This window comes from Anas platyrhynchos, chromosome 1, assembly GCF_047663525.1.
Source record: "Anas platyrhynchos isolate ZD024472 breed Pekin duck chromosome 1, IASCAAS_PekinDuck_T2T, whole genome shotgun sequence".
Classification (NCBI taxonomy): domain Eukaryota; kingdom Metazoa; phylum Chordata; class Aves; order Anseriformes; family Anatidae; genus Anas; species Anas platyrhynchos.
The window spans coordinates 96,608,611-96,631,732 of record NC_092587.1 but is presented as its reverse complement, the minus strand read 5'-3'; the positions used below and the strand labels follow the sequence as shown (position 1 = coordinate 96,631,732).

Here is a 23,122-nt window from a genome sequence, read left to right as displayed (position 1 = left end):
TAATCAGTATTTGATATGGTTCAACTTCTTGTCTGCTTTGAAATGCGTATCTGTGGGGAAAAGTTTGATTTGAACATCACAGAAGGTACTAAAAGTTCAGATAAGAGTATTTTTGCATTTATTTAAATGTGATGTAAGTTTGTAGACAAACCTCATTCATCTCTTCAAGAGTGTTTTACTACTAATACAAGGACATGAATTCACTGCATTTCTTATTTGAACTTTTCTTCTTCAGTGTGAAATATGTAGATACTTAAATCTGCTCCCAAAGCATTTGGCCTTTCATTTTTTTTTAAGAACTAAGAGAAAAATTACAAGTTAATATTCAGTGGAATGTTCTGCTTAGTGATAATGCTAAAAAGACAGAGCATGAGGGAATTTCTGCAAAGAGTTACATGGTTAAATTGCCTGTAGTTTGAAAAGATAACATTTCTTTATCATTATTTGCTTTAGCATGAATCTTGTTAGTGCCAAGCAAGTTTCTGTGAAACCGAATCCCACCCAGCAGTGGAGTCACTAGGAACACAAGGATGTGGCAGGATTCCTTGCTTTGGAAGTACCTGTGTTAGTGAATCCCTTTTTTCTCTTTCTTTGTCCAGGGTGATGTTGGGCTCGCTATGGGCAAACTCTATGGAAATGACTTCAGCCAAACTACCATCTCTCGCTTTGAAGCCTTGAACCTCAGCTTTAAGAACATGTGCAAGTTAAAGCCACTTCTGGAAAAGTGGCTCAATGATGCAGGTGAATGAGTCTGTGTATTTCTTCACCAGCCTACCAAAATCAGTAGGATTTTGAAAAACTGAAAAACTGCTTCGTTGGTGCCCTTATGGTTTTATGAAGCCACCGATCTTTGTAACTGTCCATGGGACAAACAAGGGTATAGGAATAAGTGTCCATATTTCCCTATTTGTGTGCCCATGTACATCTGAAAGAGTTCCACTGTGAACTTCTAGAATTGTGTTCTGCAGTCAGCTGAATAATTGCATGGGGTGAGGTATAATGTGTGTCATGGTTTTCCTCCTTCGTGTATGTTAATGCATATAACTTCTAATCCTCTTCTAGCTTTCTTTTTCAGATGTGTAATAGAGAGAGTTGCATGGTTTGTTGTTTCAGTAAGCAGAGCTTATTGCATTCATCTCCTCCCACGTCCCCTGTGTGCATTCTTTTCATCTCTCTCCAAGGGTCCTTATAAATGCTCTCTTTCTCCCCATAGGAAGAGTTCTTTACAGCTTAGGGTTTTTTTCCTTCCAGAATTATTTTTTTTTTCCTGGGAGAAAAGTTATTCATGATGACAGCATGTATTTTTTTTTCTTTTGTGCCAGCAAAAGGAGCTTGGATGGTGGTGCTAGGTGTTAGGATAGAAAATGTTTAAGAGTGCTGTCAGCCGTTTCTTTCTTCGAAGGATACAACTGTACATAGTACAAAACTGCTGATGGATCTGCTAAACATATGGCAGAGACAGTGTGTGCCCTCCTATTTTTATCAAAATGAAGAGGGCTTAATGCCAAAGCCTACAGTATTCCCGGAAATTTTGAAATTAATTGGATGCAATGTTTAAAATTTGGCCTACATTGAAAGAAGGAATCATCATTTCTATTGTGCTGACAGGGGCTATCCTTAGGTAATCTGGGATCTATGATAGAAAACATAGAAAGATCTTTGCAGCAAATGCTCTAGTCCACAGGACAGTTGTCCCCAAACCTTCCAGCAATACTGAGCAAGTCTGATGCTGCAACCAGTGTCATAATTTCCTTTTCCTTCTAACCTGAAGAAATATTTGGATCTGTAAAGTGAAGTTAAGGACTATAAACAATGTTGGGGTCCTTCACAGCCTGGAAGTTAGGAACCATTGTCTTTGGCTCTCATTCAGTTTCTTGAAAATCTTTGGAAGAAAGATTCAGGTGACCATAAAGGCTGTTCAACTACTTTTACGTAAAAGCAGGCAGCAGAAGCATACCAATGATGCTTTCCATTATGTTACATCTGAGTGTTGGAGAACTTACTGTTACAGAACTCAGCTTGTTCTGTGGGATTTTCACAAGGGAGAAGAGTTCCAGCAGATTTATGGGTGCTATAACTAAAAAAAAGTAATCTAGAAAATAATGTGGTGAATGTACTTGCCCATTTGAGCCCAGCAGATTGGTCTAAGGCCTTGTGATCTTTGGCATCTGCTTATCAGGCACAAACCACTGTTCAGAGAGGGGTCTGCAATGTTGTGCAGCCATAATTAGTCATTTTGATAAAATTTCCTGTTGGAAGCTGGCTATCGGTTATTTTGCGCTTTGGTGTACACAGTGGATTAAACTGTGTCCTCTCTTCAGTCTTCTGTGGAGCCAGAAAGACAGGATTAGGGGTTGACAGAGAGAGACCTTCTGAAGCTAAGGAGAGGGGGAGCTGCTGGCTGGGTAGGCTATCTAGCACAGAATATCCGCTAGGATCTCCAGAGAAAAGAGGTTGAACACTGAAGCTGGCTGTGAGCTTTCTTCTTCTACTGTATTGCAGAGTAGGTAAGAGAAATTTCAGGCTGCTCAGATTTTTTTCAGTCTGTGGCTTATAGCTATGGCTTCTGGATATCAGCTACTGCATTTTTCTTTAAACTGTGATTGCAGTGAGTGAGTGTGGGTTGGAATGAGATAAGGGAGAAAGAAACTTTGTATAGATATAATAAAAGGGGTACTGTGGTAGAATACAGGAGCAAAGACAGCACCCTCTGGTCTTACTTGTAGCTTATAAGTTTCAAATATATGTTGTAATTTTGAAGTACAGTAATTAATAAATGTGATCTTCAGAAATCTCTATATATCTGGAGTAGATACAGAGTGGATTATAGCATGCCTTGCACAGTTGAAGAACACTTGCATGAAATTGCAGTGTATTCAAATAAAATCTCCTCATTTGTGTTAACTTTATTTTTTTCAGAAAACCTCTCATCTGATTCAACACTCTCCAGCCCAAGTGCCCTGAATTCTCCAGGGCTGGGGGGCGAAGGCTTGAACCGTAGGAGGAAGAAACGCACCAGCATAGAGACCAACATACGTGTGGCCTTAGAGAAGAGTTTCCTGGAGGTCAGTGATCACTTTTGTTCAACTCAGCCTATACAGCAATGAAGAAATTTCGTTTAACCTTGCTTCTGCTATTACTATACCATTTAGGAAAATGCTTGTACTAAAGAAGTTGAATACAAAGGCTGTTCCAAGGACCACACAATCACTGCCTCCTTTATTTTAATTAAAACAAACACAGCCATACCACCACCCCACCAAAATCTCATGGTTCTTGCAGTTTGTTGACTGAGTGATACTGAGCAATAGCTCAAGGCTTGTTACTATGCACCTCAAAAATAAGAAAAAAGGATTACCTTTTCTGAGGTCGGATGAATGGTGTGACAGTCTAGACATACATAAGATGAAGTTCTTAGCTGGCATTATATTACTTTTGTTAGGCACTTTGTGCAGCTGAATGTGCTGAATGATAGCCTCTAGGTAGCCCATTCAATCTATCTTTTATTATAAGTTGAGACAACTTGAGGTTCATTTGGCTAGTGCTGTAGTTAATCTTTTCTGTTACTTTTTAGGAGATGATAAAAGAAAGATTTCCTTATCAATATCTAGAATTCCTTGAAGGATTATTCACAAGTCAGATCCCTTCTCTGAAAAAGAAGCGTATTGGTTTAGTCTTCATCATCCATCCATGAGGAACACAGCTTACCATTGGCAGAAATTTTCCTGCAACTTGGAAAATGTACGGCAGAAGTATCTATTACGGTCTCTCTCTAGAGAGTGTACCACAGATTCTGGGTATAAGTGGCCCACCCACATTTCTGCCTAGTGAAGGAAAATCAGAATCACAGAATTGAAAGGGTTGGAAGGGACCTCGAAAGATCGTTGGGTCCAACCCCCCTGCCAAAGCAGGTTGCTTAGAGCAGGCTGCCCTAAGGAACCTATAAAAGCTATAATGTAAAACGTCAGAAGGTAATTTCACAGCTTTTCAAGTACCCGTTTCCTTTTCTCAGAACCAAAAGCCTACCTCGGAGGAGATCACCATGATAGCCGACCAGCTAAACATGGAGAAGGAGGTGATCCGCGTTTGGTTCTGTAACCGGCGCCAGAAGGAGAAAAGGATCAACCCACCCAGCAGTGGTGGAACCAGCAGCTCGCCCATCAAAGCAATTTTCCCTTGCCCAACCTCACTGGTAAGAGTCAAGAATCTGTTGGCAAAGATCACTGGAAGAGATAGTTCTACTGTGCTCACTGTGGAAGTTGCACGTACTACACCTTCTTTATACAGCAAACTTGTTCTCACAAGTCTGTATTTTACTGGCATTTTAAATATCCTTCTTGCATACTACAAAAGAGAGGGAATGCTTACAAAGCAGTCTTCAGTTCAAGTATTTTATTTAGCCAGCTCATGACTAAGTATTTTGGCCAGCAAATTTGCAGTTGGGTTATTGCTTTGTAAATTTGCCAGGTAGTAACTCTAGTTTATTTCTGGATTTTCTCTCTTGACCAAACCTTTTAAAATAAAATAATAGTAATAAAAATTGCTCAACAGTTCTACACCCCCCCCCCCCCCGGTCTTACTTTGTCTGCAATGATAAGTAGATGAGCATCAGTAAAACATATACATGTATTTTGGAGACTTTAGTCACGCAAGTCCAGTGTTGTTGTTGTCACTTTTGGTCAGGGATGGTTTACATCTAAAAAAAAGGGCATGGAACAAAGGAAAAAAAATAGCTAATGCTCATGTAATTAATTTCCCAAACTTGTATTTGCCTCAGGTAAACACAAACTTCATGAAAATAAGAGTAACAAAACACTTGCATCAAGGTTCCTTCAGCTCCTTTGCTACCAATGCCCATGGAGGTCTGTTTTCATAAATTGAAACAGTAGCTGTTAGATTTCATAGTAGCTATGCTAATAGGACTGTGGTGGAATTGATGTAGCCTGTAGCTGTCCTTTTGTAGTGTTTATTCCACCTTCATCATTGTAGTAGCTAATACCTTCCAGTACTTCATTAAATCATTAATTTTGGTGATGTGTCATTCTTTCCCCTCATCCTTGTCTCAGGATGTGTGCATGCAACTTTTTGTTTGAGGGGATGTGTTGACTGTACTCAGTACTTTTTTTTCACCCACAACTGGAAAGCAAGGTTACATGCCTTGCTACCAAAGTGAGATTTGTGATAGTGTATTTTAGTAACCATGCAAGCGTACTGGGACTGCAACTTAAGAAAGCTTCCCTACGTAAATTCCTCTTTTATTATAAACTGCCATTGTATATGAGAAGTTGAAATGTTAATCACAGTCTCAATTATTTCAGTGATGTTTCCCTAAGCATTTTCACTCATTGTGAGCTTCTTTTAAGATTGTGCTACCACTCAAATGGACATTCTAGCCCTGTCACCCCCAGCCTTCACTGGCTATATGGTCTGTTGATTCCTTGTGTCAGGTCTGGAGACTATGTGTCTGTATGATGATTGGGCTCAGTTTACCAGCCTGACTGCAAGTTAACCATGTGAAGAACAATGATTAATTTTCAGCAGTATGTCTGGATGACCAATTTAACTTGCACCCTGACTGCACAAGTACTAGAGCTCTGGGACAGGATTGGAGGTGAATGCTCCTTTAGATGGCAACCTCCTTTTGTATTGGCTTAAGTCAGTCATCGTAACCACAAGGGTTAGCTGTATTAATTTTAGGTCATTTGCTGCCCTGAAATATTGATTTTGACCTTGGCCTTAACTGTTTGGTGGACAGATGACAGATGTGATGTGTAGGCTACGTTAGTGCGAAGTATACTGTATATCTAGTGCTTCTTTATTTCATGGACTATTTGAGATGAACAGAAAGCTCTTAGACCTGTCCCAGTTGCCCCAGCCTTGTTTAAAATGCATAAAACATTTGACTTCCTATAAGAGAATATTCAGCATGAGGGAGATTTCTCTGATAATAAACTTAGATACGAGGTGGGAAAGGAGGAAGGTTGTAGCCTGTGTTTTTGCTATGTTCTCTTGGGAAATTTTAAAGTATTTGTTTCTCTCATTGATGTATAACAGCCTTCAAATATTACTGTTGGACACCATTTTTGTCCATAAAAAGTCCTTTTTTCTCCTTATATTTAATTTTTGCTTATAAGCTAGTTCCTCCAGCCTTGAATCTTAGGATGTTTCTCTCTGCATTATCTTGTTTATTTGTAGCTTGTTTGTTCTAAGCTATTCATGAGTAAAATAAGCTAATGACATTTGAATTTTTTTAAATTTATAGATCGTTCCTCACACACAAGGATACTTACCAAGATAGAGCTCATAGTTTGGTTCAGTAAAAGGGAAACGTTATACTGTTTTTCCATGTAAACACATTACTCTAAATACCTTTGGTAATGCTGTGATGTTTAAATCATTCTATCAGAGAAAGAGATTTGGAGCTGAAAAGACATTTAAGCAAGAAAACACTATGAATAAATAATATGTTTTGTAAATTGTTCTGGAAGAGTGACTTTATTAAAGCAAGATTCTGTCATTGTGGGGAGGGATAGGTGGAGGGCCATCTTACAAGTCAGTCTTGAAGCAGTATGGGTTTAATGGATGTACCTGCCTTCAAATGCTGAATGATTACGAATAAAGATATTGGTGGTAATTAGAGAAGATACTATGGCTGGCCCACTGAATACTAAAGCAATGGATTTACAAAAAAGTTAGTGTATACGCGGTATTTTCCCTGGTAATTTCCTCAGCTGAGGATGAGAAGAAAGAAATGCAAGTCTAGTAGCTAACTGCTTTTGTCTTTTTCCTTAACAGTTTAGCAGTTGTATTCTTTTTTGACCTCCAGGTGGCAACCACGCCAAGCCTTGTGACTAGCAGTGCAGCTACTACCCTGACTGTCAATCCTGTGCTCCCTCTGACCAGTCCTGCTGTAACTAGTCTGTCAGTCACAGGTAAGGTGCATGCCATGAGCATTTCTTCACAAGTCACTTGTTCTTAGTTGTCAAGTAAATTACTATGTCAAACAAGTAATTGAGATTTTATGAAGGTAAAGATTTTGTTGGATTTCTAATGTCCTTTCTTATAGTTTATTATTCAGGAGAAATTTACAACTCTCTGGGTTCTATTGCCCAAGTTTCATATAAAATAGGTTTTTGATTTTGCTTTATTGCTGTGCATAATCTGAAGATGTCTCAGACATTCATAATCTGCTTTGCTGCAATTGGAAAACAGGAAATAAAAATGTTTTTATAACAGAAAAAGAATCTTTGAGATATTGTACATTTGGCTTTTGTATGTTGGTTCCAAGTGTTCCTCTTCTCTCAATTTTAAAAAAGCACTTGTGCTGATTTCCCTTGTCCCCACATTAACCTCTGCCATTTTCCCCTTAATATTCTTCAGAAAGTCTTTCGTTATCTCAGTACTGGTCACTCAGGTATCCCAGGACACTTGTCATCGCTCCTTGTTTCTCCACTATGAAACTTTGGTCTTTGTGACCGTTTGGTTGACTTTCCTGGGGATAAAATCAAGGGTGATAGTGAAGTGAAAGATGCTACCTTTCTTTGCTAGCTCCTCAGCCTCCTCTTGAAGTGTCATTTCATCGTAGTCTGAGAGCCAAACTCAGCAGTCCTTCTCATTTGGACTTGGGGGGCTTCTTGGCCCTATAGAATTGTGTACTTATCTCCCTTTCAGCTGGACATACAGGTTCAAGTGGGTAGTGGTTTCAGCTCAGTTATATCTGTTTTTTGTACCGATCTAACCAGATTCGATCTTCTAGGCACAACAGAAACCAACTCCAACAACACAGCAACAGTGATTTCAACAGCACCTCCAGCTTCTTCAGCAGTGACATCACCCTCCATGAGTCCTTCCCCGTCTGCCTCAGCCTCCACTTCAGAGGCATCCAGTGCCAGTGAGACCAGCACAACACAGACAACCTCCGCTCCCTTGTCCTCCCCTCTTGGGACCAGCCAGGTGATGGTAACGGCATCAGGGTTGCAAACAGCGGCAGCAGCCGCATTACAAGGAGCTGCACAGTTGCCTGCAAATGCAAGTCTCGCTGCCATGGCTGCTGCAGCAGGACTAAACCCAGGCTTGATGGCATCCTCGCAGTTTGCAGCTGGGTAAGGATGAATGTTTTACACACTAGCAAGTTAAGTGACAGGGGAGGGAAGGAGAATTCTTGGAATAATTTGCATGGGCTTTTATGTATCACTGTGTTCTGGTAGCTCACTCGGTGATTCTAGTGTCTTTTCCCTGAAATTCTGAAGGTTTACTTACAGATAGTAGACTTTGCCATTCCCGTCAATGTACACAAATGCTGTTTTCGTTTTACAGATGAAAAAGCTGTGTTGCAGCAATGTTGTGATTTGCTAAGTCATCCATCCCACTGCAGAGCTTGACTTAAGAGCTGCAACTTAGCGATGAATCATAGAATCATCTATAGTGGAGAGCTAGCCTAGATCCACTTCTCACCTCTGTATTCATTTCTCCATCATGACCAAGAAGCTGTAAAAGATATTTAAGATATATCGGTGAAGTTTTAGTTTTAAGAAGTGTTGCTGTGAAAGATGACTCTCTGTTTCTTCATTTCATCTTGACTGACGTCGTTTTTATCTGAATCTGGGAGGTGATGATAGCTCTCTAACAAGTTGCAGTATCCCCCAATACCTTACAAGAATATTTTACAGCTACAATCAATACAACTCATGTAGTTTCAGTGCCTGTACTTCAGGCATATTGCTAACCACACAGCTGAAAGGCCACATCTACTCAAGACATCATCAAGGAAGAACGAAAATAAAGGCTAGAATTAGGCCTTAATGTTTGATCCCCCTCCTCCCCCTTTTTTTTAACATGATGGTGTACTTCTGAACAGTGGCCGCTTTAACACTTTGTCTTTGTTTCTTCTTCCATGGTCTTGCTTCCTGCAGAGGTGCCTTACTCAGTCTCAATCCAGGGACATTAGGTGGTGCTCTCAGCCCAGCCCTGATGAGCAACAGTACACTGGCAACTATTCAAGGTCAGTAGTATTCTTTCTAATGCGTCTCCATCGTACAACTTGAATTTATGCTTTATTATTCTCTACCAAAAAAGAGCACTGGACATAAGTGTTATAAGAGTAAAGGTTTTCAAAATTCAAATGCCCAAATACATTATATGTATCACAGATTCAAGAGCAGGTGCAACTTCAGAAAGCGGGTTAGAACCATGTATGATCTTGTAGAGATCCACAGGAAGACTTTAAGATGCCGCATGTGATCTGGAATTTATTTAGTTATCCTCCCCGCATAGGCATAAAAACACACGTGTTTCCAGCAGGTTAGAGATTTGTGTTTTACAGTTCTTCTAATGTAAACTTGAGTGGAGTCACGCTGTTTTGAGGTCTGTAAGAGGGCAGTTCTGAGCAAGACTTGATCCTAAATTCAAGTCCCATATGTCTTTTAAACAAACAAATGAGGAAAGAATATCCTACCTCCCTAAAGTCCTTACGTAGGAACTTTAAATCTATAAATGCATATTCAGAAGAATAAAGATTTGTTTTGGAAGTGCCATGTAGCCTAAAGTTTCCACTGACTTTAACAAGAGTTGTTTTCAGTTCATAAGTTGCCATCTGTAAAAACTAGATGGTGCAAGCGCCTAAGCAGCTAGCTAACCTTGTGTATTCATATATTTCTAAACTAGCTTAACAAATCTTATTTGCAGTGTACAAGAAAAAAAAAGATTTCATAAAGTGTCACACTTAAATCTAGACCATAATGTAAGGCAGTGAACCCTGTAGCCTTGTGAGAGTGAGTTGTATCCATGGTTATATGTCAGCATTAAAAAAGTTACGCTCAAGGTTACGTGACCTTGCGTTCATCTTTTGATACCTGTCATTTCATGTGAACACACATATCAACCCCTTCCAATACAGGTTACCTGAGTGTACAGTTTTTCTTTGGCAGAAAACATAGACCAGTGTTCTGCTTACAGAACTGAAGAAAAACGTGATGGAATTAAGAGCAGATGGCAGAAGTATCTTAGTATCTGCAAGGTCTCATCCACTCTTCATAAAAAGTTGTTGTTTCAAAAAAAAAACCAAAAAAAAACAGGTACCTGTGATGACTGTCATTAGTGGTAGAGAGCACTCCCACTAGAGAAAGCAAATGCAGAGACCTGTTGCTTTTAGTCACATTTTGCGTTATTGCTTACTACTAATGTTATCTCCTTCCTGCTTAATGTTCTCCTTTTTTAGCTCTTGCATCTGGTGGCTCTCTTCCAATAACATCACTGGATGCAACTGGAAACTTGGTGTTTGCCAATGCTGGAGGTACTCCTAACATCGTAACTGCCCCCCTGTTCCTGAACCCTCAGAACCTTTCTCTGCTCACCAGCAACCCAGTTAGCTTGGTCTCTGCAGCTGCAGCCTCCGCAGGGGCCTCTGGACCAGTCGCCAGCCTTCACGCCACCTCCACCTCAGCCGAGTCCATCCAGAACTCTCTCCTCACGGTGGCCTCTGCGAGTGGGGCCACGTCCACCACCACTACTGCCTCCAAGGCACAGTGAGCCAGGCTGAGCTGTGCTGCCAGCAGCCTGCTTCACTGTGCGGTGGGATTGGCTGCCAGCGGGGTTTATAAACTGAAAAATGTGATGGGCATCCTCTCGCCGTGTTGCTGGGGACAAGGGAGAGAAGGAAAAAGATAAAAACAAAAGCAAAACAGGAAGGATTTAAAGCTGGGACAGACATTTGCCTAATTTTATAATAAACACTGTCTTTTCAGGATCGCTTCATGGATCGGAGAACTTTCTAACCAAAAATGTAAAAAAAACAAAAAACAAAAAAACACAAAAAAATGAAAAAAAAAACACAAAAAAAGTGAAAGGACTACTTATCATTTCCAGCAGTCACAATGACAAGTTAAGGTGGGTTATCAATTCAAACATAGGAAGGGGATTTCTTGTTTCTTTTTGGTCTAAATATCTTTCTTTTTTAATTATCATTTTATTGGTCTGTTGTACAGGCCATTATGTCATACAAGGTGTTTATAATCGTATCAATCGTGTTGGGGGTTCCTTTCTTAACTGGTACAATTTAGGCAGGCCTGTATTACTGGTGTATCTCTATTATTATTATGATTATTATTATTATTATTATTTTTATATATATAGTTTGGACGCGTTTGTCTTCTGCTCCTGGATTATTTTCAGCGAGCTCCCACACTGGGGGGGAGGGCGGGAGGGTGGAGAGGAAGAATGGAGCACAAATAGACTTTGTCCTAATCTTCTGGGAATGTTCTGAACAGTTTCCTCATCCTTGAATTTGTCTAATGGCTACTTAAAGGGGTCAGAAGAGTTAATTTCCATCACCTGTGCAGGAAGCTCAGTGTAGCCATAGAGATCATGGTGTGCAAACTTCCAGGCTGGTCTATGCTTTTTAGCAGAGGTAGGAATTAGTTCTGAACTGCAGTTCTCCTTCTCTCAATTACCTAGACGAAATGGCCAAATTTTGCTCTTAGCTTGGTGTGCATGTTTCCTCTTTCCTTAGGAGAGTGGGATTTGACCTCCTGAGTCTAGATTGTGTGGCATACTGATGGCTCTTTTGTTCTGTTGAATTGATTTTGCTGTTAAGAACACACAGAAATATTTAAAAATGTTGAGTTGCTCAAGCTAATTGTCAGTACATAGAGCAGCATTTACAGTCCTAGTTTTCTGACAGATGAATTGGTGCAGGATTTCTAAATGTCAGACTCTCGCTAAAAATAGCAGCATTCCTCTCCATTTACTTCTAATGTTTCCAACGTTGCATTTAGGAGAAATTTCTAGTAAAAAGTGCTTCTGCCTGCAAAAGACGGCAGCAGAAACCATGGGAACAGAAGCTGCCATCTTTGATGCCAACACAGTAGAGTTGACTCTGGGGCTTTGCACATACCTTGGTGATCTCATGGAGTCTCTGAGCTGTGATGCTGTGAGCTACATAAACACCGCAATAAGCATCTCTGACCGGAGCGTCAGGACTTACCTGCCACCATAACCATCTTTTCGAGGTTGATTCTGCTCCATGTAGCAAAAAATATCTACGTGGATGAGGAAGAACAACAAACTGTACAGAAGTTAGATCTGTATATTCTTAAATATACAATCTAGTATCTTAACCAAAAAAAAAAAAAAGAATAATTTTAAAAGAGAAGACTGGATCACTGCAATGCAGTTCACTTTGAACTTTCCATTCCTGATGGATTTAAAGGTTTCTGCCATGTGTATAAAACTAAATTTCTTTTAGTTAGCAAGGTTATTAGAAGAGTCCCTTCCTCCCACCTGCTTTTCTGTTGTCACCAGAGTGTTCAAAAATAATGAGCTAATGCAGCTACGTTCGTTTTGTTGATGATTCAGGGGGATCCTGGAGTTTCTCATCCAAGATCCAGAAGGCAGCAACTTTAAACTCTACATATGCTTTGGTTTGCGACCTGAGCATTGTGGGATTTGTGTTTGCACTCAAGTGGCAGAATCCCTTATCTCTCCCCCCACCGCCATGGTTTTGCTGTTCATCTCTAAATCTCCACCTTCCTGTTTTACTGAATATTTAAAACAATTATCCCAAAAACTTCAGAACTAGTGAACTGCAAGCAGGGAAACTAACAAATGTCCGTCCACCGTTTCTAATGTGTTTTTGATTTTTTTATGTTTTATTTTTTTAAAACTAAGCTTGAACCAAAGTCAATTTCTAGCAAGCTGCTGTACTAATGGACTAGTTTGTATAAGTGCAGTTCAGATGCAGAGAGGCGATAGATGCTACTGACAATTTCTTTTTCATTTGTCTTTTGTTTTTATTAATTTTATATAAAAGTTGCTGCTTGTTTTTAATCTTTTTTTTTTTTTTTGGTTGGTAATTTGTATTATCCTTGGGGCAGACTCTTAACTTGATTTTAATTTGTTGGTTTTTTTTTTGTTTGTTTGACGTGTAAATAGAATGGCAATGTCAGGGGTTTGTTAATCCAACAGGTCCCACCCTCATCCCACCAGTATGGATAAATCTAAATATTTTTGATGTGTCTGATGTCTTTATGACTTCAGGCTGCACAGAAGACTTTTAGGGCTATGAATAATACTGCATAAATGTAAATTTCCCACAGTAATAGCTTCAGAGCAGAAAAAGGTAAGCTGGGTGAGCTTCAGGGAGGTAGGGAAGAAGTGGAAGAGGAGATGCTGGTACCCACTATACTGGTCTGGAGGCCATAGCGTGGGCTAGTTTCTACCAAAGGAATGCAAGCCCCATGGGGCTTGAGTTCAGTGAAGTAAGAGGATGGGGAAGACTGCAGCTATAGACGTTCATTCCTGAGTCTGAAAGTTCCCACTTACTTTCACACCTGTGCAAAAATAGGATTTATCAGGAAGCTTTTTTTGTTAAAGAGAGATACTGTCGGTCTTTTCTCCGATGTATCTTCTATTCCCTAGTGATTTTGTGGCAGGGTGGGGGCACGGCCCTTGCATATATCTAGGAAACTCAAAGAAGGGTGGGCCTTAATCAGCATGAAATCCTCTCTCCACAGTTCAGAGAGACTGTGCCATTAGCTGTCTGAATGAGTTTTCATGTCCCATTCTTGCTGGTTTGTGGTTGGGAGAGGGTCTTGTTGAGTACATATCTGGAACACTAATGCAGCTTGGATGGATTATTTATTATAAAAATCTGCTTTTTTTTCCTGACTACCTTTGCATTGGTCACATGGCTTTGGTGTGAGCACCTTAATATACCCCCTTGCCCTCCTCCTCTCTACCCCGTCACCCTCTCTGGGGCCCAGATTCCAGGGAATTTCTTAGCAAGTCTTTTTCTGAGAGAAACTGGAAACTCAGAATAGCCACATATCTGGAAAGGGCTTCATTTTGCTCGCGGAAGCTGACATAATACCCAGATAGCACATATCCCCTGGCTTCAGTCACCAGCATGCTTTGGTTAAACCCCAGTGCACTCTGGTTCATTTTCCTAAAACATCCCAGTGACTGACTTTTGATCCTGGAGCCTGCTTCTCTTCCCTAGCAGTGTTTTGTCTCATGGGTGCTGGCAACCTCCAGTCTTTGGGTGAAAGACAGAAATCAGGTGTACGTCTCTGTCTGGTTAGGACAGGACGGATACGCAGCTTCAGAGCACGAAAGGATTGTGAATGAGATCAAGTACTAGAATTAAAGCTTCTTTTTAAAATTGTAATCATGCTAACAGCAGAAATTGATGCATCTGAAAAGAGATTGTGACAATTGTGTCAGACCTACTAAATAGGATCTTTGTCTGAGTTTACCAGCGTTTAAAACGGAGAATTATTGTCCCAGTAGACGGTTCAGGAATGAGTCCAGGACTTGTGTTGTTGCAAACTGGCTGACAGTCACAGGGCATACATTTTGCAAATGGAATTGTTTTTTTGCTCCAGTGAGGCAAAGTGATGTCTCTGATTCCAGTATCAGTGGGTTCATATGGTGAACAGAAGTGATTTTCTATTACGTGGTCACAGTCTTAAATTCTTACCTCTGTTAGGGGAAGATTTTCTTTGAGAAAGTTAGTTTCTAGGGAAGTTTTTTAGCTGCATGCTGGTACCTTTGGTCCTGTATTGCCTTGTCAGCCAGGATCACAAGAAATTTGAGAGTGTTAGAAAAGGATTATAGCATCTCTCTTTCTGAGCTCCATGCGTCCATGTTTACAGGTGTGAGGGTTATTTTTTCATATTTGCAATGCCAAAGGATACATGCAGGAAAAGGGAGGGTGAAAAACTCTCTCGTTTATAGCCAAGGACCGTTAGCTCAAAAGGCGAGAGATTTACAGAGCCACAGATATACCCTGGAGGTCTGGAAGAAAAAAACAGGCAACGGCTTCAGGGTGAGGTGTTGTAGGCTGGTGATCAAATTTTTTCTGTTAGGAAAATTTATTCCAGTTTGTCTTCAGCGCAGTTGAACTTCTCAGAAGCTGCCCTCTGTAGTCACTGTAGAATGACTGGTGAACAGATCGTTAAAAGTACACAGAGATACTGCTGCTTACAAGAGTCGTATCTGTCTAAATCTCCTTAAGAGGATTTCTTTTGTTTCTGAGCTATTAATATGCATTTGACTGAGTAGATTTTAATTTTACCATGTAGCTTTGAAGTGGTGTGTATGTGCATGCACTCAGAAAAATTGCTGGGATGATAGCATGCTTGTTACATGCAGAAGCACCTGGTTTTTAAGGGATTTTTATTTTGTCCAGTCAATTGGCTCGTGTCACTTCAACTCACTGTTTAGTTTTTCTTTGAGTAACTTGTGATGACTCATCATTGCAGCACGACTTCTTCAGATCCTCTGCTTCAGTAAATAGTTGTCAAAAATACAAGTTAAATTGGATTGAAAAAGTAATTTTGCCAAGAATGAGAAATCTGTGCTCTGATGAACCTTCAAGGAGAACATACTTGAAAGTTAGTTGGATCTCCATGTAGGAGTGTGCTGCTGCTATCGCTCAGCGGTTGTCTGAGTGCTACTGAGGTTTGCCTTGCAAGGGAAAATTAAAATGCCAGAACATTAGGAGGAAGACATGCTTTCTGATGGCTTGAATTATGGACCTTTTAGAACATCAGCAGCTTCAAGTTTGCATTTTGTCTTGAAATGAACAGGTTGGCAAGGATTTTCAGCAAAAACAGTGTAGATCCCGAAGTAGTTACAGGTTGTGATTTGTTGCACCTTTTAGGGTTAACAAGTAGGATGCCAACGCTGAGCAAAGTAGCTGTCTGCTGGTCATAACACGCAACAGCAGATGTTCTTGCATAGTACGATAGCTTTTCATTTGGTTGAGAGCAATCCCTTGCCTCTATTTCACTCCTTTTCTTAATTTAATTTAATTTTAATTCCGTAGTGAGCAGTAGATGTAGACAAAAAATGAATACATCTGATCTTCTAAAAATCTTTTAGGAAAATCAATTCCTTTAAAAACAAACAGAAACCAAAAAGCAAAAAAATAAACACTTATGCTCAGGGGGCAGTAAGAAAATGGCTGTTACTGAAACGCATTGGAGAAAATTCTCCATGTGCATCCGTTGCAACGATTTCTTTTAAAGTTTTTATGGTTTTTTATCTTCTCTTGCAACTACATCCTGATGTTTTAGTTTGTTCTAATGTCTCCTCTGTAAGCCTTGCAGTTTGCTTTGGCTCATCACTCATTTCTCCAGCTGTTACTGCAGGAGACAGCAGTGTTAATTCCTTAACTCTGTACAGGTTCCTATGGAGCAGCTTTCTTTAAGCAGAAGTTCCCTCTTTCTTTAGTGTAAAAGGAGCACGGTATCTGTTACAGCTGCAACCTTACCATAGATACTCAACCAAAGCATCCGATTTACCTTAAATACCAATTGATACCTTAGATAAAATTTAACTTTATGGTTCTTAGAGAGATGAGTAGCTTCTTGTGGCCATTAGGTTGTCTTGGGCCAGACAAAATGGCCTGTCTGGCCCAAACGTTCAGTGATACTTGGTTTTAAACCAGGAGTTGAAAACGTAGGTCAATGTATTGCCAGGTTAGCTGTATTAAAGGTCACTATTCTTATTCTGCCTGAAACAGTTACATGATGTTTTTCCACAGGGCATGGGTACGCCTGTTGGATTCACATCTGAATATTGGCGAGGGTGGAGTGTTACCAAAGGAGCAAGCTGACCTGCTGCTCCCCACTGGACTTCTGGTTGCCAATCCTCACTTAGCCAACTCAGAATATTTGTATTTTTGTAAAAATACCTCTTCTTACTTCTCCCTCCCTTTCCAAAATACTATAGCAATACAGGATTCAAGATAGATAGTTGCAGAGGTTCTGCTCTTTTCAGTCGTTCGATCCAACTCCTGTTGCTGCTTGTGAACCTCTAGAACAGATTTTTGACAGACTTTGTCATAAAGGGTGCTGCAGCCCACACCTTTGGCTTTTGCTTTTAATGAGAGTGGAGCTTATGTAGAGAGATGTCGCAGGGCTGCAGAATCATATGCTCTGTAAAGCAACGCAGAGCTGGTAGTGGACTCGTGGCTTGCAGTTTCTTAAAATGCTCGTATCTTACATGCTCCAAGCAGTACGGGGCTCCCTGCATACCAGCAAAAGTCCTTCCAGTGCATTTGGAACGACGAAAAGAGGAGATTCCTGTACTTACATATCTTTGCAGGCAAACTAACGCATGAGACAGTCTTCTTTCAGCATACGTATCTTCATCCAACCTTTGCTCTCCCGCTTCTCCTAGTAGGCTCTGAGCGGGTATCTGCTCACAGCTGTTGCTCCCTGGGATGCTGTTAGCAGGGTGTTAGGAAGATTGCACTGGACTTACAAATAGTTTTACCGTAGGAGAAGGGAAGAGACACCTTTTAGTGGAGTAAACAGATACGGTCAGGATGTATCAGGTACTTTTTTCTGACCAAATTCCCATTAACAGAGCAACCTCTGGAGCTTTCTGTTCGGTCTGCGCTGCTAAGAACCATCCTGCATTGGAAAAATCTGGGCCCCTTCCCGTCCCCCCCCTTCCCTCCTCCTTCCTCCCCCGTCTGCCCTCTGTGGAAGGTAGCACCATACAGCTCTGAGAACAATACGCGTGGGTAGCAGCTGGCTTCTGGCACCTTCATAAAATACCTCAGCATAGCTTAGCATTGTCGCAGAACTGGTTTTAAACTGAAAAATCAGAAGAGAAAAGCAAACTTTATAAATAGTGGAGATAATTTTAGCTGTAGAGTTTAGTTGAACTGATGTTTATTATGATTGATAAACATGATTATGCTGTATGTATTTGAGATCCTGTTTATAGGTTACAACTTTATAGGGTCGGGTGGGTGCGGGTGGATGTCGGGGCAGAGCGGGGGGTTGACTGTGTTAGAAGGAAAATGTTTGCTCATGAATTCTTTTCCTTGTATCTGTCTTGCCAAAGGAAACATTTTGTCGCTCCTGGGTTTGGGATTGTTGTTTGGTTGGTTTATCTGTGGTCTAATCTGCAGCACGGCACGTGGTGGCATGCAGGTTACTGGTTGGGTTGCTGTTCAGGGTCCTTTCGAGTGTGCGCACACTTCCCTCCCTCTTGGCCTTCCCTCACCCTTTGCTGGGATCTAAAGATTAGGCAATGTGTGTTTGGGAGGCTCAGGGGAAAGAAGATGGCTGTACTGGGTTAGACCCGACCCAGGTGTAAATCCGTTTCAGTTAGTTGAGTTGCACCAGAGCTGAATTGGGTCCATTGTGTTTAACTCCTGGGAGGGCGAAGAATGGTTGTCGCATCTTAATCTATCTGGGAGAGTAAAAGTGAAACAGGTTCCTTTTTATCCCCCGTGTCTTGTTACTGAATGTAGGGCTTGTAGTGCTTGAGAATAGGTGGAAAAGTTTTTAAACACTTCCTTTTCTAATAGCAATGCTAATCCTGTCTAGACCAAAAACTATGAAAGAAAAACCAAACTGAGAAGTGAAAGCTAACCTACTCCTGACACCTGGCTGGTGTGCCTGAACGGGTTGAAATACTGTGAGACTGTCCTAGGAGAGGAGCTCTGAGGGTTGTTTGGAGAGGGAGTGGGTCGTTCTCCAGCGTGTCTTGGCGTTGTAGTGGGAGCAGCAGAAGAGCGAGTGCTGCTGCCTCGGCAGGGCTTGGTGGCCCCGCCGTCCAGACCCCAGGGCTCCCTTCTCATTTCCCTTCAAGGCTTATGGCACAGGGGAGAGGGGGGTGTGTGTCCGTGTGCGTGTGTGCGTGCAAGTGCGTGTGTGTGGCAGCGTGCGTGCCCCTGTGTGGCGATGTAGAGAGGAGCTTGACTCCGCTGGGGTGGGAGAATTCCCAGTGGCCTCGTAGGGAACCAAAGGCACTGATAACGTTGTCAGCTCTGCTGTTTTCAGAGCGGGTAAGAGGAAAAGCTGGGTGGTTTGTTGTTTTGTTTTGTTTCGTTTCGTTTTTTTGAGCTTTGGGTCAGTGTCCCTTTCTGTAAGGACCTCATCTCTTGTGGGTACTCCCACCTTTTCTGCATAGAGTTGCTTTGGCTCTGTGAAGACAAACTGCGTGTGGGGCTTGCCCAGTGCTGCAGGTCTTAGGCTGATGTTGGGATACAGTCAGGGAAAACTGTTTCTTTCCTTCGTGTGTGGAAGCAGTGTAGTCCGAGGTCAGAGTCTGTTCAACAGCTTTTGCAAAGGGTCCTCCCCTTAACAGGGAGGGCCTCGAAGACTCCTTTCTTTGCTCCCCAAAGTAGCCTTGTACATGTTCATGTATCGTGCTATTGGGCTGAGTTGTTTTATCAGTGAACTTGGTGAGCTCTTGTGAAGAAAGGGAGGGAGGAAGGGGGAGAGGCGGATTGTCCAGCTACTCTTCCTCCGGACACCAATCGGGTTGCAGAACTTCACTGAAAGCTTTACTAATAGAATTGTTGTTCTGACATTATGTAAAAGTGGTATTAATATTGTGTGACTTTTCAAAGAGCTAGTTAGATTTATAGGTAGGTAATAGGGATATTGAAGAAATGACTTCTCAAAGAAAAGAGCACTTGGAACAAAAGAAGTGGAAAACAAGGTGTGCTTTATGGAAAACAAATCTGAGGAAGGAAATGAAACAGCTTGTGGGAGGCGAGGGAAGATGAGACCCTTTGGCGTTCTGGGGGCTCAGCCCCAGAACTGGAACATCCCCCCTCTGCCTTATCTTATCTCTCTACCAAACAGGACATTGTCAAGTAGCTCAGACCAAAATATGCTGATCTGTCTTAAAACTGTTCCAGTCTGCTGGTGGGTATCTTCCTGCAGACCTTTACATAAAATCATGAAATGCTTGATTTATCAAGGTAGCTTCCCCTTTCCTCCCAAAATTCTCTCATCTATAGTAGGCCCCACTTCAGGATTCATATTGCCTTTGCTGAATTTTGTAGCAGCAGCTACTCTAAACCCTATTCTCTGAATGTGATAATGTTGAGTGCGGATGAAGCTGGCATGTTGTGGTGCTATAGAAATCTAAAATTATCGAGCAGTAGGAATCCTAAGACATTGGAAACCGTGTGCCAAGGGGCAAGCAGTGGCGATCCCACAGCTCCCTTGAGAAATAATCAAGGATGAGAGCACCAATGACAGTGTCCTGAGAACAAGGCAGTTGAGACAAAACCTTGAGTTCTTCCCCCATCCACTCTCCACGTGTCGGCCTCAGTGATCCTGGTGCTGCCTGCACCGAGCGAGTCCGAGGGAGCGACGCCGCAAGGAAGAGGCGGCGTTGGGCTCCGCTCCCTGTGAGTTCACAGGGTGCTGGACCGGGCCTTCCTTCGAAACAGGGAAGGGTAGGAAGGGATGGCTGCAGAGCTGCCCGCGGGGGCTTCGAAGGGGGCTGGGGCCGCTCTGGCCCCCGCCTCGTGTGCCAGCGGCCGTGGGGAGCACCCACGCGGTAGCTTCTTCGTCCCCGCCAGCGCCGTTGTTCCATTTCCTTCCTCTGTGGTAGTGTCTAAGGCTAGGTGTGAGTAGGTGTGGGGTGTTTATCCGCCACAGGTACAGGAGCTGTCGTATACCTCATTTCTAACTCGTAACCGAGTAACTTGCTTTAACTTTCTCCAAACCCTACAGAGTTGCCAAGTCTGCCCTCCCTCCTCTGACGAACACTGAACTCTGGCCTATAGCACCCCGTGACCTGCAGCCCGGGGAGCGACCCCCTTACGCCTCTGAATGTCGCTGCTTAAAAGCTACTGCAAAGTGAGGGCAAATTGCAATCGTATCTTATTTCCTTTGGTTACAAGGGGTCCTCTTGATCAGTCTGTGAATATCCGCCCCCCTCCCCAGCCCGCGGGACAGGGCTGCGCTGCCCTTCCCCAGCCCGCAGGCAGCCCCCCAGCCCCCCGCTGCAGACACGCTACTCGCTTTCCGACACGACCAAAAAAACCCCGAACCCAAGAAAAATCTCCAAATATTTAATTTTCTTCTTTATTATTTGACAATCCTGTATCCCTTCCCCGCTGCCCAGCCTGGCCAGAAGCTGCCTCCTGAACCCGTTCCATCTTTATTTGAATGTAGTTCCCCTGCCCCCTGGGAGAGAGAAGCTTTGTCAGGTCACGGTGGCTGCTATAAGTCGGGAGGGGGCGGTTTCTTTGTTTTGTTTTGTTCTTTTAAAATTTCCAGCCAAAACCAAAGATTTCCTAATGATTGTATAAACTCAAAACAAACAAACAAACCAAAGACAAAGGGCGTCTTCAGCACCAAGCCCACCTGCGAGGCCGGCTGGTCGCTGGGGGGCACCTCCCGAGGCCTCGCTGGGAGGGGGCTTCGCAGGTGGGTTGAGGAGCTGAAGGCTTGGGTGCAGGATTGGCTGCTCTGCTGGGTGCTTTAACCCTCTGGGGGCTGGGTGACGTTGATTAATACACGCTGAGGTGCACTTCTGAGCTTCCCCCCTCCCCCCGTCACTGCTTGGAAGAGGCTGTCCTGTTGTGAGAAATCCCTGAAAGAAGAAGAAGAAGCTTTTCGTTTTCTCCTCTAGCTCCTTTTTTCTAGATTTCTTTTATTTTTGCAGCACCACTGTGCAACTATGCATTGTATTTCTCAACCTTTTATGCTAGGTAGATGCCTGTGACTTTTTAACTTTTTGGGGGGGGTTGCAAATGGAGGAACTTTTTACATGGATCTTTTTAATCTCAGTTGATTGGGGGGTGTTTGGTTCTAGGGTCATACAAGCTCTATCCCAAAGCAAAATCCAAATGTTAATATTATTAGCCTGATGCAGATACCAAAGATAATTTCTTTCCTGCAGAACCTTAGACTTGTGTATTAAGTACGATTACCCAGCACTTGCATTAGTCTAACCTCAGTAATTCCAAAGCTTAGATGTATATTTTGGTATATTTCTGGGATATTAAAAAATTGTCGTTTAAATTCTTGTTTGTTTCAGTGTAATGCTCTTAAAGTCATAGCATGGAGATAACTGAACTTGTCCTATTCTTAGTAGTTTGAAATAATAGTATTTTTGTATGTTTTGGGTGTGTCTATGTATGTATTAACATAACGGTTTTCACTGCCTAGGTGTTCATAAATAATAAAAGAAAAAACTAAGGGTTTTTAAACTGTACATAATATTCCATGAAGAATTTCCACCAGACCGCCAATTCGGATTGCATTTTCACTGACGGCCGCTCCCAACTGGGATTCTTTCTTTCTTTTTAAAGAGACAGCATATTCTTTTAATTATTTTCCCATGGACCTGAGGTTCTTTCTCAGAGTAAACGGTTCTTCAGTGTTTTTAAGGGATGGGCCAAAGAGCAAGTAGCTTAAATTTTGTTTTTTTAAAAAAAATATTGAATGCGTTAGTTTGAAAACTAACCCTCTGTATGAAGAATTGGGAGTCGAAGAACAAGCCCTCTCCTCTAAATCTGGCAGTAGTTTTCAGAGAGACGATTTGAGAATGACTGTAGCGTCTGGGCAGTCCCTTTTTGCTTTTTTTTCGAACTGAGACATTTTCAGTCTTGTGTAACTACTCTGTGCAACCGCCTGCTTACTCTGGCTTGGAGTTTTTCCTCTTGCCCTTCCTCATGTACTGCATTTGTACCTTCAGGTCAGCAGAACACTTGAAATTGAGGGCCATGTGGGAGCACCCATACCCAAACGCAACCCAAGCTTTTCTTGAGACTGAAATGTGAGAGTCCCGCACATTTCAAAACCTTGCTGATCACACTAGGGGTGAGGAGGAAGGTGAAATGCTGTCTCTTTAAAGATGTCCTTTATTATTATTATTATTATTATTTTCCCAGTGGTTGCCTGCAGATAGCTGTAGGCATTGAGAGATTGTGTAGATTACAGTAAATCAGAATGAAAAGGTAGATTTTGTGTAGATGCATTTGTCTGCTGTAATTTTTTATATATATTAAACTTACTGTAATTGTACAGTTCATTTCTGTTGTAAACATCATTAAACCATTTTCCAAGTGTTTTAACATGTATGCACTTGTTCGTGTTTTTTAAATGTGTCAGGGGAAGGCTAGTTCCCCTTCCCCCCGGTGCACCAAACTGGGCCAGGAGGTTTTTCTTTCATGCGCTCTGTCTTGTCAAAATGTAGGTGAGTCCAGGTTTTTTACACTCTGCTTGAAGCTGTTTTCTACTTCTGTATTACGAGTTCTCTCCTAAAAGAAAAACAGCTTCAGTTGCTTCCTGAATGCAAAGAGAAGACTCAGCTGACACCTGCGGTGAGTGTCCCCAAAACAAGTGCTGGATGT

At 42.0% G+C, this 23,122-nt stretch overlaps 1 protein-coding gene across 13 annotated transcripts in view; it reads left to right on the top strand.

Moving 5' to 3' along the window:
- The window catches only part of POU2F1 (POU class 2 homeobox 1), a 117,013-nt gene extending 94,164 nt beyond the window's left edge, over positions 1–22,849 (top strand). For all 13 annotated transcript variants that reach the window (XM_027449384.3, XM_027449383.3, XM_027449380.3 and 10 more), the window contains 7 exons: positions 600–741; positions 2,920–3,065; positions 4,013–4,192; positions 6,827–6,932; positions 7,757–8,102; positions 8,913–9,001; positions 10,217–22,849. In XM_027449384.3, the coding sequence (XP_027305185.1) occupies positions 600–741; positions 2,920–3,065; positions 4,013–4,192; positions 6,827–6,932; positions 7,757–8,102; positions 8,913–9,001; positions 10,217–10,527 (1,320 nt within the window). In that variant the 3' untranslated portion in view covers positions 10,528–22,849. The remainder of the gene's footprint in view (positions 1–599; positions 742–2,919; positions 3,066–4,012; positions 4,193–6,826; positions 6,933–7,756; positions 8,103–8,912; positions 9,002–10,216) is intronic.
- Positions 22,850–23,122: the final 273 nt, after the last annotated feature.